Here is a 13,899-nt window from a genome sequence, read left to right as displayed (position 1 = left end):
TTTAGATGAATATAGTATATTATGGTATTCGAGTTGTTTTTGAAGTCATATATCTTTGCATTCTCATTTGTGCTCAATTGGATTGTTTTTAGCGTAATTTTATAATTTACTAATTAGTATATTCTATTAGATGAATTCATTTGGCTACTTTTATAGTTTTGAAATACTTTTGCCATTTTTTTTTCTAATGAAATTTTAAATTTTGTAATTTTTCCTTGTCAGCCAAAAAAAAATCTAAAATTGATTCTTAAAAATTTTGGCCCAAAACTAGAGCCGATGGTAAAAAAGCCCACTAAAAGCATATAGACAAAAGCAAAAGATACATACAGCCCTAATTTTCCTTTCTTATATAAAACCCTAAATTTTCGTTTTCCCCCAAAACCCCACTACTTCAGTTTGTCGCCATGGCTTCGCCGGATTCTGTTACCCCTTCTTCCAGAGTTCGTCGGGAAACGGCGGAGAAAGCTGTCGAATCTCTCCTTCAATGGCGGAATTCTAAACGAGAGAAGCCCCAACTCTTCGACCAGGAAGATTTTCTATACCTTGTCGTGACCCTCAAGAAAATACCTCCCAAAGGTCGTACAAACCCTTACAAAATCCCTCTTCCGCATTCCCTCCACTCCGATTCTTCTGAAATCTGCCTCATAATCGATGACAGAACGAAGTCCAATCTCACCAAAGATCACGCTAGGAAGAAAATCCAGTCGGAAAATATCCCAATTTCGAAGGTCATTAAGTTGTCGAAGCTTAAATCCGATTACCGCCCTTTTGAAGCTAAACGGAAGCTCTGTGATTCGTATGATATGTTTTTCGCTGATGATCGGGTTATTCCGCTAATGCCGAGTCTGTTGGGGAAGCACTTTTACAAAAAGAAGAAGATTCCGGTGCCGTTGAATTTGAGGCATCAGAATTGGAAAGAACAGATCGAGAAGAGCTGTTCATCGGGTTTGTTGTATTTGAGGACGGGGACTTGCAGTGTGGTGAAAGTGGCGAAGACTTCGATGGAAGTTGAAGAGATTGTGAGCAATGTGATTGCGGCCATTGATGGCATTGCTGAGGTTGTGCCTAAGAAATGGAGTAATGTGCGGTCGTTTCATTTGAAGGTCCTCGAATCTATTGCATTGCCAATTTACCAAACAGTGCCGGAGTTGAAGTTTAAGATCGAGGCCTCCGTGAAGGGGAAGGAAGAGGAAATGGAAAAAGAAAAAGAAAAAGAAGATGCAGGAAAGAGTCCTACCTCTGTAAAGGTTAGCAACAAAAAAGAGAAAAAGTTGAGCAAAAAGAAGGGGAGGATACATGAAGTTCGCTATATGGACAGCAATGGCGGAGAGTTGTCTGATGAAGATGAACCGGACAGTGATCTTGATGAAGACATGGATAATGTTGAGGTTAGTGAGAATCTCAAAATGGGTAGTGATGAATTGAAGGGTAAGAAACGGAGTAGAGTGAACAAAGGGAAAGAAGAGCTTCAAACTGAGTTGAACGTCGTGAAAACATTAAATAAGTCAATTGATATGAAAAAGAAGGATGGTAGTGTCAAACAAAAGAAGGATGAGATAAGTACGAAGAAGAAAGATGGAGATAAAATGAAGCAAAAGGAAGGTTTTTTTTCTGTTGAAGAAGAAGGATCTGCTGGGAAGAAGGTAAAAAAGAGTGGGGTTTCGAAGTTAAAAGCTGCCGGTGGAACAAAGGTCAAGACAAAGAAGTTGAAATCAGTGTTAGAGATGAGTGAAGCTTGAGGAGCTCTAAAGGTATTCTCTTCTTTATAAAATTTCTTCATGACCCAAGTATGCTTATACGACCCACTTTTAAGTGGCAAATTTTGAGTATCTTTAATCATTTTCCATTTTTTAATCAGGTTTGGAAAATGAACTGATTGATTTATATGTCTACTGTGTTCTTAGTTAAGGAAATTCTGAAAGCTTGATGTTTGCTCTTTATCTGTGTTAAAATACTTCCGTTTCTTTACATTTTGTTTTCCTCATCGACTGAGTCAGATGTGAATTATGATTGCCTGGTAATGTTAGCCTCAAGTCAACTTGATAACCCAACAAAACTAGCAAAATCTTGAAGTTGGTCATGAAGATTTGCAGATTGCAATGACAAAAAGTAGAAAGGGGAAATGTAAGTTATTAGGATACCTGTTGAACAAAGCGTAGAAAAGAAATCAGTCACCACTGTAACGATCATTCTGGTGATGATAGATGTTCTTGGAAAGAAGTGGGGGAGGGGGGAAGAGTGATGAAATTGGTAGATCTAGAAAAGAACTCAACCCAAACCATACAAGTTGAGTTGGGTTGATCGAACTTTTCAGGTCATTTGGTGTTTTTTTTAACACCCCTTCTCAAGGGCATAGAGCTAGTCAGGATGATAAGTAAAACATACAGGTGTAATTTAATTGATTTAGATTAATTTGTGGAGGAAAAAGACTAGGTTAAAATATTATGAGTTTTTTTGTACGGATGACCCTTTCATAGAATCACTACTGTTTTTATGCATAATGACCCGTCCTCCATAAACGTATTAAATCTAATATTCTACGCACACTCGTGCCTTTTATAACATATCGCACTAGGGATGGACATATCTATCATAACCCTAACACGATGGTCATCTTTATCATGATTCTTCATTTTTCTCACCCAATATTTACGAGGATCACGATAGAGATACTCTTTACGTTAGGGCTACAATAGACATGATCATCTCTAATGCGGTAGTGTATTCTGACGTAAGCAAAAGATGTGAATCTTTAATCATAAAGGTGCTTGTGAAAAGGTCATCCGTACAAAAATCCCAAATATTATTTTAGTCCGAACTTTATTTCTTAGTCCATTTTGGTGGTTGTACTTTCAATTTTTCATAACTTAAAAGTACTTCGAATAAATCTTAAAAACAGTCCTAAGTAACTTTTATAGGGGGGTAAAAAACCTTCATATCGATCTCTACAACTTCTATGTCTCAAAGTTAATAAAATCCCAGGAAGGCACATAGGCTGATGATGCATTACAAAAGGTTAATTGGGTTGGACCTTTGTAGTGAAAGGTTTAATTACAAATTTGGTTTGGTTTGATAAATTCTCATAAGTTAATTTAGCTTCAGCTTTTGGTGTCTTCCTCTCTTTGTCTTTCTTCTTCCTTATCTGCCTTTGTCTCTCTTCTTCCTTATCTGCCTTTGTCTCTCTCCTCCTCCTTGTTTAGACCTAACCTAGAATAGAACCTTTGAAATTTCTGCCTACAAACCATGATTCTGGCATTTTGGTTCCTTTTTCTTCCATTGATAGGTGAAAAGTTAAGAGCAAACTAATTGATACTTTATGAAGGACTAAATATGGATGTTCCGACTGTATAGACATCAAAATGGAACTACCAACACCAAACTGGTATTTTAACCCAGAAATTATATATAACCAAAAAGGTATTTCAATGTTGCATTGCATCTACATTTAACTTTTAATAGCTTATTTGAATTTGAATTGTGTTATAAATCTATATCTTTGAACATTTTATTCCCTCTCTAACGAGTCCTTATTCTAATCTGCATCTTTTTTGTATTCGTCAATGTGATTGAAAGTATTGGAAAGTGGTCTTATAAGAATCAGCTTTGTGAACTTAAAAAATGTTGAATGTATCACAAGTCTATCAGAAAAATTAATTACATTTTAAAAATTAATGATAGTTTTAAAAAAATTAATCTTGAATAAGTGTTTTGAGACGATCGTATATATATACACAAGTGGGAAATTGAATCTCTAATCTCAATCAATAGTGCACGATACGATTAATGTCAGTTGAGTTATGCTCATATCAAATCACAAAACTGGTTGACCATCCATAATTTAGTGCTTGGATGTTTCTTAAAATATTGTTTTAAATTTTTAGTGCTGTTGAGATTCGTTCTTTTCTTTTCGCAAAATTTCTATAAGAATAGTAATGATATTGTTTATTGTACATAGGTATGTATTTGAAGTTATGTAGCATATGTTGTGTGTGCTGTTTTAATACAAATTTCTCAAGTTATTTTTTAAAAAAAGCAATAATAACTCAAATAAAATCATAGGTAAAGTTTAATTACTAAACTAAAATATTTGTAAGCTGATGGATGAAAATAAACTGTTTAATAATTTTTTAAATTAAAACCAATAAATTTTAACGTATGGAATAAATTATTACTAATTTTAAACTTCATTGACCAAAGCTTACTGGAGTGCGAATGATGATTTAATGCGAGACTAAGAGTCTGTTTGATAGGGAATCTAAAAGTAAAAATTTGAAAAACTGAATGCTAATTTAAATAATTGTTTAAAATGTGATTGATATTATATTTATAAACCATACAAATTGTTGTAATCACTAAATATTAGTTGATAATAAACTATTGTTTATTTATTTATGAACATATTTTATGTTAAATTTCTTTCGATAATTATTATTTTGTAATAATATATAATTTATAATAAATTACATAATACATATTTTACTTTTCAAAAAATGAATTGAATTTATAACATAACATACTGCAATTCAATTGTTTTTATCTTTATGTAATATAATTTTACACTTTAAAATTCAAAATTCATGATTTGGATACAATGAAAATGTAAAAATATTGTTTTCAGAATTTGTACTGCCCATATTTGCTAAATTTTGAATCTGAAAATATAAAATAGAATTTGTATTACCTACAAAAACCCCTAATATTCCTTTCTTACCTTTCATTTTTATTTTTCATGCAAGATAATAATGATTGATATGAGTTCAAGTTTGATTTTGTAACATTAATCTTTAGTTGGTTTAATTTTTTTTAACCATTAGTAAGAAAATCTAAATTAACTTGGAGCTATAATAAATAATTAATTGCTAAGCATAGCAAACTTTTATGCTTCAAATCAAACTCAAATAAAAATAGAATGACACATCTGCTATTCATTTTTTTTTTCCTTTTAATTTGAAGAATACATCTGTTATTCTTTAGTTTGATCTTGCTTTTAATTAGGATAGTTTATAGTTTAAATTATCTTTAGTTCAAGTGTTTATGAGCCAAAGTTTTTGTACTACATTGAAATTTGAACTAATTTTAATTATGTTCTATACAGTAAGGGCAAACTGAGAAATATAGTGCAACTTTGCTATAAATCAGAAGTTTTATTTTTGTTGCTATTTTTCATTTTACGTATTGGTTATATGCTATATACTCCAATTTTTCCAACAAATATTTTAGATTAATGTTGGAGATTGGTTTCTTACAACAGTGAAACTATACAAAATTGTACAATTCATTAATATTTGCTCATTTCTTAATCACTCAATCTCAAATGGAGTTCTCTAGATCTTCTCATTTATTGTTTACACTAACCAGCTTTTTATTTTCAAAAGAAAAGAACAATCAGCTTTTTCATCATATCACTGCCATTCAAGATTGTTGTGCTACTAAAGTTTAATTCGGCACTTTTCAATCCCAATGTACTTCGATTTTACTCGCCTGATTGGATGGAATCCTAAATTCTCTACATCATCATTACTTTAAATCCTATTTTGGTTCCTGGATTTTTGAACTTGTTCTGTTTTGATCTTTCAATTTTTAAAAATGTCTATTCTAGTTTTGAATTTTTAAAAGATGCTTACTTTAGCTCCTACTATTAAAATTATATTCTTTTAAACAAAATGATCAGATGACTTGTATTCTTAAATGAACAGGCTACCAAATAAGTCACGTTTAAAAATGTAGGGTTTCAATTTTGAATTAGATGGTAAAACAATTTTCTATTGAACTCAAAAGTTATTTTACGGTCAAGATTTGGGTCATTCAGTACGTTGGCATGTTGGTTGTTTGCATTTTATTTTACCTTCATTTTGTCCAACACATGCTAGATGCAATTTCATCAAAGAGTTAACAAAATCTTATTAGTAAAGATCAAAATAAACACTTTTTAAAAGTTTAAGACTAAAACTGTTATTTTAGAGACTAAAATAGAATAAGATTCAAAATTCAATGACCAAAATAGGGTTTAAACCTCATTATTATTATTATGGGACAATTGCCTATATCTATATCTTTTAAGCCATATTGTGAAGTTTTTGAGATATGATATGATCATTATCTGAGTGGAAAATATCTTTTTGGTCTATAAAAATTTCAAAATAGGCACATTTAGTCCCTATATTTTTAATTGGCCAATTTAGTGCCTCGTGTGTTTAAGAGGGCCCTCTATTTAAAAAAACATTAAATTTGAAAGGAAAAAAAAAATGACTAATCGCTGAAGTGGCAATATGAATGAAAAAAAAAGTTTTTTTTTTAATGTTTCTCACACCTCTCTTCTCTCTCCCCCTCTTCTCTTATTTCCTCCCTCTCCAATGGCCAAAAAGAGAGAAATATATATATATTTCACCAACAAATGTAAAAATAAGAAGATTACTGAACAAAACTGGTGAGAAATGATACTTTCATGGGTGCATTGTAAATGGGAAGAAGAAGGATTCTATTCTATAATGATAAAAGAAGAATTTCGATTTATTTTTCAGTTTTTCCATGAGGGAGTAGAATGAACCAGAGAGAGGAGCAATCGAGAGAGGGAGAACGAAGAGGAGGAGAAGAGAAAGAAGGGTGATTAGAGAAACATTGATTTTTTTTTATTTTTTTTTAACTCATCGTGCCACTTCACCAACTTGTCAAAAAGAGATTTATAATGATTTTTTTAATTCATTCTTTATTAAATCTGGCAATTTAAAACATGAGGGACTAAACGTATCTATTCCAAAAAATTTAGTAAACAAAAAGTTATTCTTCTCATTAGGGAATTATGATCATTGTATTAAATTTTCATCGTCGTGTGATATTTCCATCGATATTTACATATTTCCATGGGTTCGACATTGATATGAGAGATGAATCGATATTGTAGAAAAATCCACGAAACTTAATAGTTGAAGAACAAAAGATCGCTAATATAAATAATAGACATGTTAACTTGTTTAAAGATCATAATGTGTTTCTTTATTAATTTAAATTTATTGTTTGAATTAGATCTATCGAGATCGAAATTTTATTGATATTTCCATCGAAATTTTCGTAAAACTAAGACATATATTTCCATCAACAATAATATTTTGAACCTTTATTATGATATCCTTGTATTTTGTCTTTGAAGTAAAAAAAATAATAATAAAAAAAAAGATTCCATATATGATCTTTAAAAATTGATTCTTTTGAACCGTAGTTGATTAATGATTAATAGACATTTGATTTGATATTTGTACTATAAATCTTTTATACGACTTTCAGTTATGTTTGAGAAACACTATTATAAACTTCATATTTTAAGAATTGACTTGAGATAATGTGATTATGGTAACTAACTCACCATTTACGTAAATATTAATTTTAAGTCGGTTTTTATAAAAGGACAAGTTTGAAGCTTTTTTTAAAAAAGAAACAAATATTTTTGTCAATAGTTATCCAAAAAGAAAACGCATATTTAGTCATTTTCAAGTGGTTAATTCCGTTGTTGATAAAGAACAAAAAAGAGAAAGGGCCAAGAAATAAGTATATTAATTAATAAATAAATAAAAGTAAAAGACTAAATTGAATTAGAACTTTCGAGTCATATATTTATTCAAAACCGGATGACCATTCAATTCATTTACAAATTCTTTGCACTTTTCTGTCCACTATTTTTGAATTTTGATTCTTCCCTTTTTCTCTTTCTAAATTAATATCATTAATTTTGTTTTGAATTTTAAATTAAACTTAATTGTCATTCATACCTAAAGATCTCAATGGAATGAGCTACTTAACTGATTTTTTTTATTATTATTATAAATTTAAGTGTAAGGTAGGAGAATCGAATCTCATATCACAAAGTTAATAGTATGAACACTATGTCAGTTGAACTACGCTCTTGTTGACTTGATTTATTGTTCTTCCCTCACTATGAAAAAACTAGAATTAATGCTTCATTATGTTTGGAATTTCATATTTAATTAGAGGTGTCTTACACGTTAAGATTGTTAAATAATAGTTTTATTTTCTTAAAAATATATATATATACATGAATATTAATAAGTGTCAACATTTAGTTAATCAAAAAGATTTAAAAAGTTAACAAACTAAAAAAATAATCAATAATTTTAAGATATATTAAAGGAAAATTGTTTAAAATATTTTTAAATATAACAAAATATCACAGTCTATCATTAGTGGTCACTTATAGATATTGATAAACATTCGTTTATTTTTTATATTCATATAGTATTAGAAATTTTCTCGTATTTAAATTATCAACCTTGAAGTTAAAACTCACGGATCCGTCGATTTATCTCTAATATCAACTTCAAACAAATATTAAAAAAAGTATCGAAAGTGTTGACACGTGGGAGATGATATAACACAAACGGTCTAAAATCAGAATTTTGGAACAGTTTTGAGAAGAAGAAGAAAAAAGAAAATCAAAAGAGTTTTTAAAAAAGGAACTTTCGAAGAAAGATCAAAGGAGAAACTGAATTCAGATTTGGGGACTGACACGTGGGATGAAAAAGCGTGCAGTTTCAGCCTCCACGAGTCCAAACCTTTCTAATTCTACCTACAAAAATCCCTATAATTATCATGTTTTCTTCCTACTTCTTGAAAATCACCCACCTCAGAATTCTGGACACACTTCCAATTCCAACCTTCTTTCTAGTTTCTTTTGTGTTTTTGTTGATTTTTCATCTTCAAATTTTTAGTTCATAGTTTACTTAATCAATCATTCGTCAAATTTCAAGCATTTCAATACTGAAATCACAGAGAGAGATGGAGAATTGTACCTTGACTGGGTTGTTGAAGAAGGCAGCTTCTGAATTTCCTCGCCGCCGGGCTCTCTCTGTCTCCGGAAAATTCGACCTAACTCATGAGCGGTTGCAGGAACTCGTCGTACATGCCGCCGGTTGTTTGGTGGATGTCGGAGTTAAGGCCGGCGATGTTGTGGCCCTCACTTTCCCCAATACTGTTGAGGTTCGTCTGTCTTGTACGCCATTTTCTATGTTACTTTTTGTGATTCTCTGTATCTTTGGTTCTGCACAATTGCAGAGATATTTTCTAAATCTGAATGAAGTCTGAGGGGGATTATTCTCGTTGATTCACCCGTGAGAAAATGATGATTAGAAAATTTTAAGAAACAGAGAAGAGAAAAGTTTCGATTCAGAAATTTTAACGCGTTTTTTTTCCCTTGCAGTATGTGATCATGTTTTTGGCCGTAATCCGATGCCGAGCCACCGCTGCACCATTAAACCCGGCTTACACGGCGGAGGAGTTCGAGTTTTACTTATCGGACTCGGAATCGAAGCTTCTCATCACATCGAAAGAAGGAATTCCATCGGCACAAACCGCTGCTACAAAGCTTAATATTCCTCAAGTAAAAGCGAATCTGTCCAGTGGCAATGAGTTTATTGATCTCTTTCCGTCTGCAACCGAAACGAAGTCGAATATTGCGGAGATCGTTAACGATCCGTCCGACGCCGCACTCTTCCTCCATACCTCCGGCACCACCAGCCGGCCCAAGGGCGTGCCGCTGACTCAACAAAACCTCGCCGCCTCTGTTCAAAACATCAAATCGGTGTACAAGTTCTCGGAGTCCGATTCAACCGTACTCGTTCTTCCGTTGTTCCACGTTCACGGATTAATGGCAGGATTACTATCGTCGCTAATCGCCGGAGCCGCCGTGACTCTTCCAGCTGCCGGACGATTCTCGGCTTCGACGTTTTGGTCCGATATGATCGCCTACAACGCGACGTGGTACACTGCGGTCCCTACGATTCACCAAATCATACTCGACCGCCATTTCAGCAAGCCAGAGGCGTCGTATCCGAAGCTCCGGTTCATTCGCAGCTGTAGCGCGTCGTTAGCACCTTCTGTTTTGGAACGATTGGAAACATCACTCGGAGCTCCGGTTCTCGAGGCTTACGCGATGACCGAAGCGTCGCATCTAATGGCGTCCAATCCGTTGCCGGAGGACGGAGGACACAAAGCCGGATCGGTAGGGAAACCGATCGGTCAAGAAATGGCTATTCTGGACGAGAACGGCGTGATGCAACCGGAAGGTGTTAAAGGAGAAGTGTGTATTAGGGGAGCAAATGTGACGAAGGGATATAAGAACAATCCGGAAGCTAATAAGGCAGCATTCATGTTCGGATGGTTCCACACGGGCGATGTCGGCTTCTTCGACTCCGACGGATACTTGCATCTCGTCGGCCGGATCAAGGAACTCATTAACCGAGGAGGTACAGAACTCAACGATAAAATCAAATTCGAACAAAATAAAATAAACAAATCGCCATTCAACATGAAAATTGCATCTAGGAAAGGAAACTCATCTGTTCTGTTCTGATCTTCCCTGTTTTGTTTCAGGTGAGAAGATCTCTCCGATTGAAGTAGACGCCGTGCTTCTATCCCATGCCAACATTGCTCAGGCCGTCGCCTTCGGAGTCCCTGACGAGAAGTACGGAGAAGAGGTAAGAAAAACGTAGCGTTCGATTCTTAATTCAATCGATTCGAATTCATTCAACTAGTGAGATACATTTTAAATTATTATCGATGCTTCGGCAGATCAATTGTGCCATTATTCCAAGGGGAGGAAGTTCGATTGACGAAGCGGATGTGCTGCAATTTTGCAAGAAAAACCTAGCGTCCTTCAAGGTTCCGAAGAAGGTGTTCATCACCGATTATCTGCCAAAAACTGCTAGCGGAAAGATCCAACGCCGATTCGTGGCGGAGCATTTCCTTGCCGCTAAAGCTTGATCCGATTCAATTTGAAAGTGCATTTCTCACGGATCGGCAATAGTCTTTTATTTTATTTTATTTTATTTTTTATATTGGAAAGCTCAGAGAGGTTGTTAATCTATGCCTCTAATCATGTGAAGAAATGGACGGAGTCACGAAGATGATGTTGATGGGTTCGTATATTGTTATGTTATATATATACGCATTTAAAAGAAAATAAAAAAAAATAAAAATATATATATATATATTTTAAAATATTCGGAAAACCATGGTAGGTCTTGTAAGTTTGTTGCTGTAATTTTAATTCAAAAATTTGAAAGAAAGTAAAGTATTTTTGTTTAAAGATTTTTTCATTTAATTATGAGTTGTTTTCAAATATAAGAAAAATAACTAATTTATTTATAAATATAGCAAATTCAATAGATTTTTATAGACATATCAGAATCTAACTTGGCTATCATTGTAGATCATGATTCTTTTTGTTATATTTTAAAATATTGCTAGCAGTTTTGTCTTTTAAAATAATTATTTTAAGATTCAAGTTTCATATTTGTATTTATTTTAAGATTCAAGTTTCATATTTGTATTTGTTTTTAATATAGATTAAAAAGTATCTTTTGTTAGAGTAATTTAGACCTTAAATTTTTTAATTAATTTAGTCTTTTAATTTTAATAAATAATTATTTAATTTTACAATTTTACAATTTGTAATAATTGAATTGTTACCTAATGAAAATAAACATTATATCAATGGAGTTATATTCCTTTTGACATTTTTATATTTTGGTTAGAAAGGTTAAAATCATAGGTATAATTAAACAAACAAGTTGTTAAAACAGACCATATAAAATCTTTTAATGCTTTTTCCAATCATTGTTTTGAGCTTTCATTCAACAATAAGACCGAAACAAACACTTCTCTTCTAACTTAATAATAGAATCAATTAATCGAATAAATAAGAATAAGATATAATTAATATTTTTATTGATATTGTTAAATTTTTATATATTCGACATCTACAAAACATAAGAAAATAAACAAAAAATTGTTAATATTGTAAATATAATAATAAATAATAAATCCATTAATTTACTTTAAAATCATAAAATATTTATTTATTAATTTAAATATTATTATAAAATTGGTTTTAAGATTTTTCTTTTTTAAGAAAAGTAATCATTAACACAATATTTTCATCAACATTTATATAAAATTTGACATTTTCTTCACATTATCTCAACATCGAAAGGGTAGGAAAAGCAAATGGAGAAACTAAAAACCCGTGAAGCTAAAGAAACCCAGAGAATAATTGGCCAAAAATGAAAATTGGCCTAAATCTCAATGGTTGTCCACTCCTCGTCCCATCTTTTGTCCGTATTCACATCTGATCAATGTTTGCATAATTTTTTCTTTTTCTTTTTTTAGAAAAAAAAAAAAAAAAAAAAAAACACATTCGGGCCTGGTCCCTATAACCAGAGGGCAAAGATAAAAACAAAAACAAAAAATGAAAGAACCAAATCGATTCAAACGGGTCTTTGTTTATATAAAATTGGACATTTTGATTTTTGTTTGGAGAGAATCAAAAAAATATTGTTTCGAATAAGTTTTTTATTAGAAAAAACGATCAAAATCAAAACAAACCAAGGTATGTATATACTCTTGAAAATAAATTCTAATATTAAGTATCTTATAGTAGATTATTTATTATGGTGCATACCTATTTTGTTTAGAAAAAAATTATTATAGAGTATAAAAATGGCAAGGCAAAAAAAAAATGTCCAATTTAAATCGGAAAAAAAAGAGGATGTTTTATTTTAATATTGCAAATTGAAGAAATATTTAATAAAACACGGTAATTTTAAAAATATTTAGATAGTTGTGATAGTTTGTAAGCTTTTTTTGGACATCACCCAATCATCTTGCCACCACCTGCCACGCTGACCCGTCTTGAGACTTGAAGTCTCGACCTGGGTACGTCTGCCCCACCCGTTACTTTTAATCCCAATTGTTGCTTATACATTTCACCTGCTCGAATCAATGGGACGGACATTGAAAACTCGACTTATCTTTTTTTAAATCCCACAACTCTCTTCACCTCTCACTTCTCATAACTCTTTCTGCCTCTATTTTACTTACTCTCTACCCCTCCCTTCTTCTCTTCCAATTTTTAGTTTCTTACACGTCTACAAACTCACAAATTACTCTCCCCCATACTTTTTTCCTTCTTCTTCTCCCAAAAATTATTACTAAATCTTCTTTTCTTCCACATTCACCTATCAAATTGTGAGGTTTTTACATTCCCTCTACTAAATTTCAATCTTTTAAAAATAATTATAAATTTTGTTACTATTCTCGTATTATTATATGTTTTTTTTTTATATAGTTTTTATTGTTGTTTAGGAAACAAATAACCAAAAAGTGGTAACATTCACTCAACTAAATTCTTTTTTTAAAAAAATTAAAAATAAGTTATAGATCCATATTCTCACAATACTCTACTTTTTCATAGTGTTTGTTATCGGATAACAAAAAAATTAAAGAAAAAAGGACCATTGTCACTTTGAGCAAAAAAAGTAAAACCGCTATTGAATTTGTGAGTTTACTTTTTATTTACTAGTTTTTTTGTTTTTAATACTTTTTTATATTTATATTATGCTAAATATACTATTTTAATTACTTATATATTCATGTTATTAGTTTTTTAATATTAGTTATATATGGATGTCAGTAGATCTGTCATGTTAACTTTTTTCAATAGTCATTGAATTCAAGAATATTTATATATTAATGTTTGTAGCTTTTTCGCTCTAATTTAATATTCTTATTTACATTATGTTAGATCTACCATGTTAATATTAGTATTAGTGCATTTTAAAAAGTTTATTATTATTTTTTTTTAGTATGAGTGCATTTTAAAAAGTTTAGTTATTTTTAATATTAGTTCATTTTAAGATATTAATATTAGTGTTTTTTTCTTTAGTATTAGTGCATTTTAATTATTATTATTTTTTTTTTTAGTATTAGTGCATTTTAAAATGTTGTTAGTATCAGTGTTATTATTTTTCTTTTAGTATTAGTGCATTTTAAAAAGTTTAGTTTTTTTTGTCATTTAATACAATTTTTTTATAATATATATTTTTTGTAATA

The 13,899-nt window shown here is 31.3% G+C and overlaps 2 protein-coding genes across 2 annotated transcripts; both read left to right on the top strand.

The window, feature by feature from the left end:
- The first annotated feature begins 359 nt into the window (after window positions 1-359).
- On the top strand, window positions 360-1,940 carry LOC120067993 (ribosomal L1 domain-containing protein 1-like). The gene has a single exon (XM_039019651.1). The coding sequence runs from the start codon at window positions 405-407 to the stop codon at window positions 1,737-1,739; it is 1,335 nt and encodes a 444-aa protein (XP_038875579.1). The 5' UTR covers window positions 360-404; the 3' UTR covers window positions 1,740-1,940.
- A 6,271-nt stretch (window positions 1,941-8,211) lies between these two features.
- Window positions 8,212-11,018, top strand: LOC120067301 (oxalate--CoA ligase-like). The gene is made up of 4 exons (XM_039018843.1): window positions 8,212-8,988; window positions 9,209-10,253; window positions 10,381-10,484; window positions 10,579-11,018. Exons 1-4 carry the CDS (start codon window positions 8,788-8,790, stop codon window positions 10,768-10,770), a joined length of 1,542 nt encoding a protein of 513 aa, XP_038874771.1. The 5' UTR covers window positions 8,212-8,787; the 3' UTR covers window positions 10,771-11,018.
- The last annotated feature ends 2,881 nt before the right edge of the window (window positions 11,019-13,899 follow it).

This window comes from Benincasa hispida, chromosome 12 (assembly GCF_009727055.1).
Source record: "Benincasa hispida cultivar B227 chromosome 12, ASM972705v1, whole genome shotgun sequence".
NCBI classification, from domain to species: Eukaryota; Viridiplantae; Streptophyta; class Magnoliopsida; order Cucurbitales; family Cucurbitaceae; genus Benincasa; species Benincasa hispida.
Note: the sequence above shows the minus strand (reverse complement) of the source record. Positions and strands in the feature narration are given on the sequence as shown.

Bases quoted from the DNA above. Each gene is read 5' to 3' on its own strand.
- LOC120067993 (XM_039019651.1), top strand. From the start codon at position 405: ATGGCTTCGCCGGATTCTGTTACCCCTTCTTCCAGAGTTCGTCGGGAA.
- LOC120067301 (XM_039018843.1), top strand. From the start codon at position 8,788: ATGGAGAATTGTACCTTGACTGGGTTGTTGAAGAAGGCAGCTTCTGAA. The intron at 8,989-9,208 runs GTTCGTCTGTCT...TTTCCCTTGCAG, and splicing joins CTTTCCCCAATACTGTTGAG to TATGTGATCATGTTTTTGGC. The intron at 10,485-10,578 runs GTAAGAAAAACG...ATGCTTCGGCAG, and splicing joins ACGAGAAGTACGGAGAAGAG to ATCAATTGTGCCATTATTCC.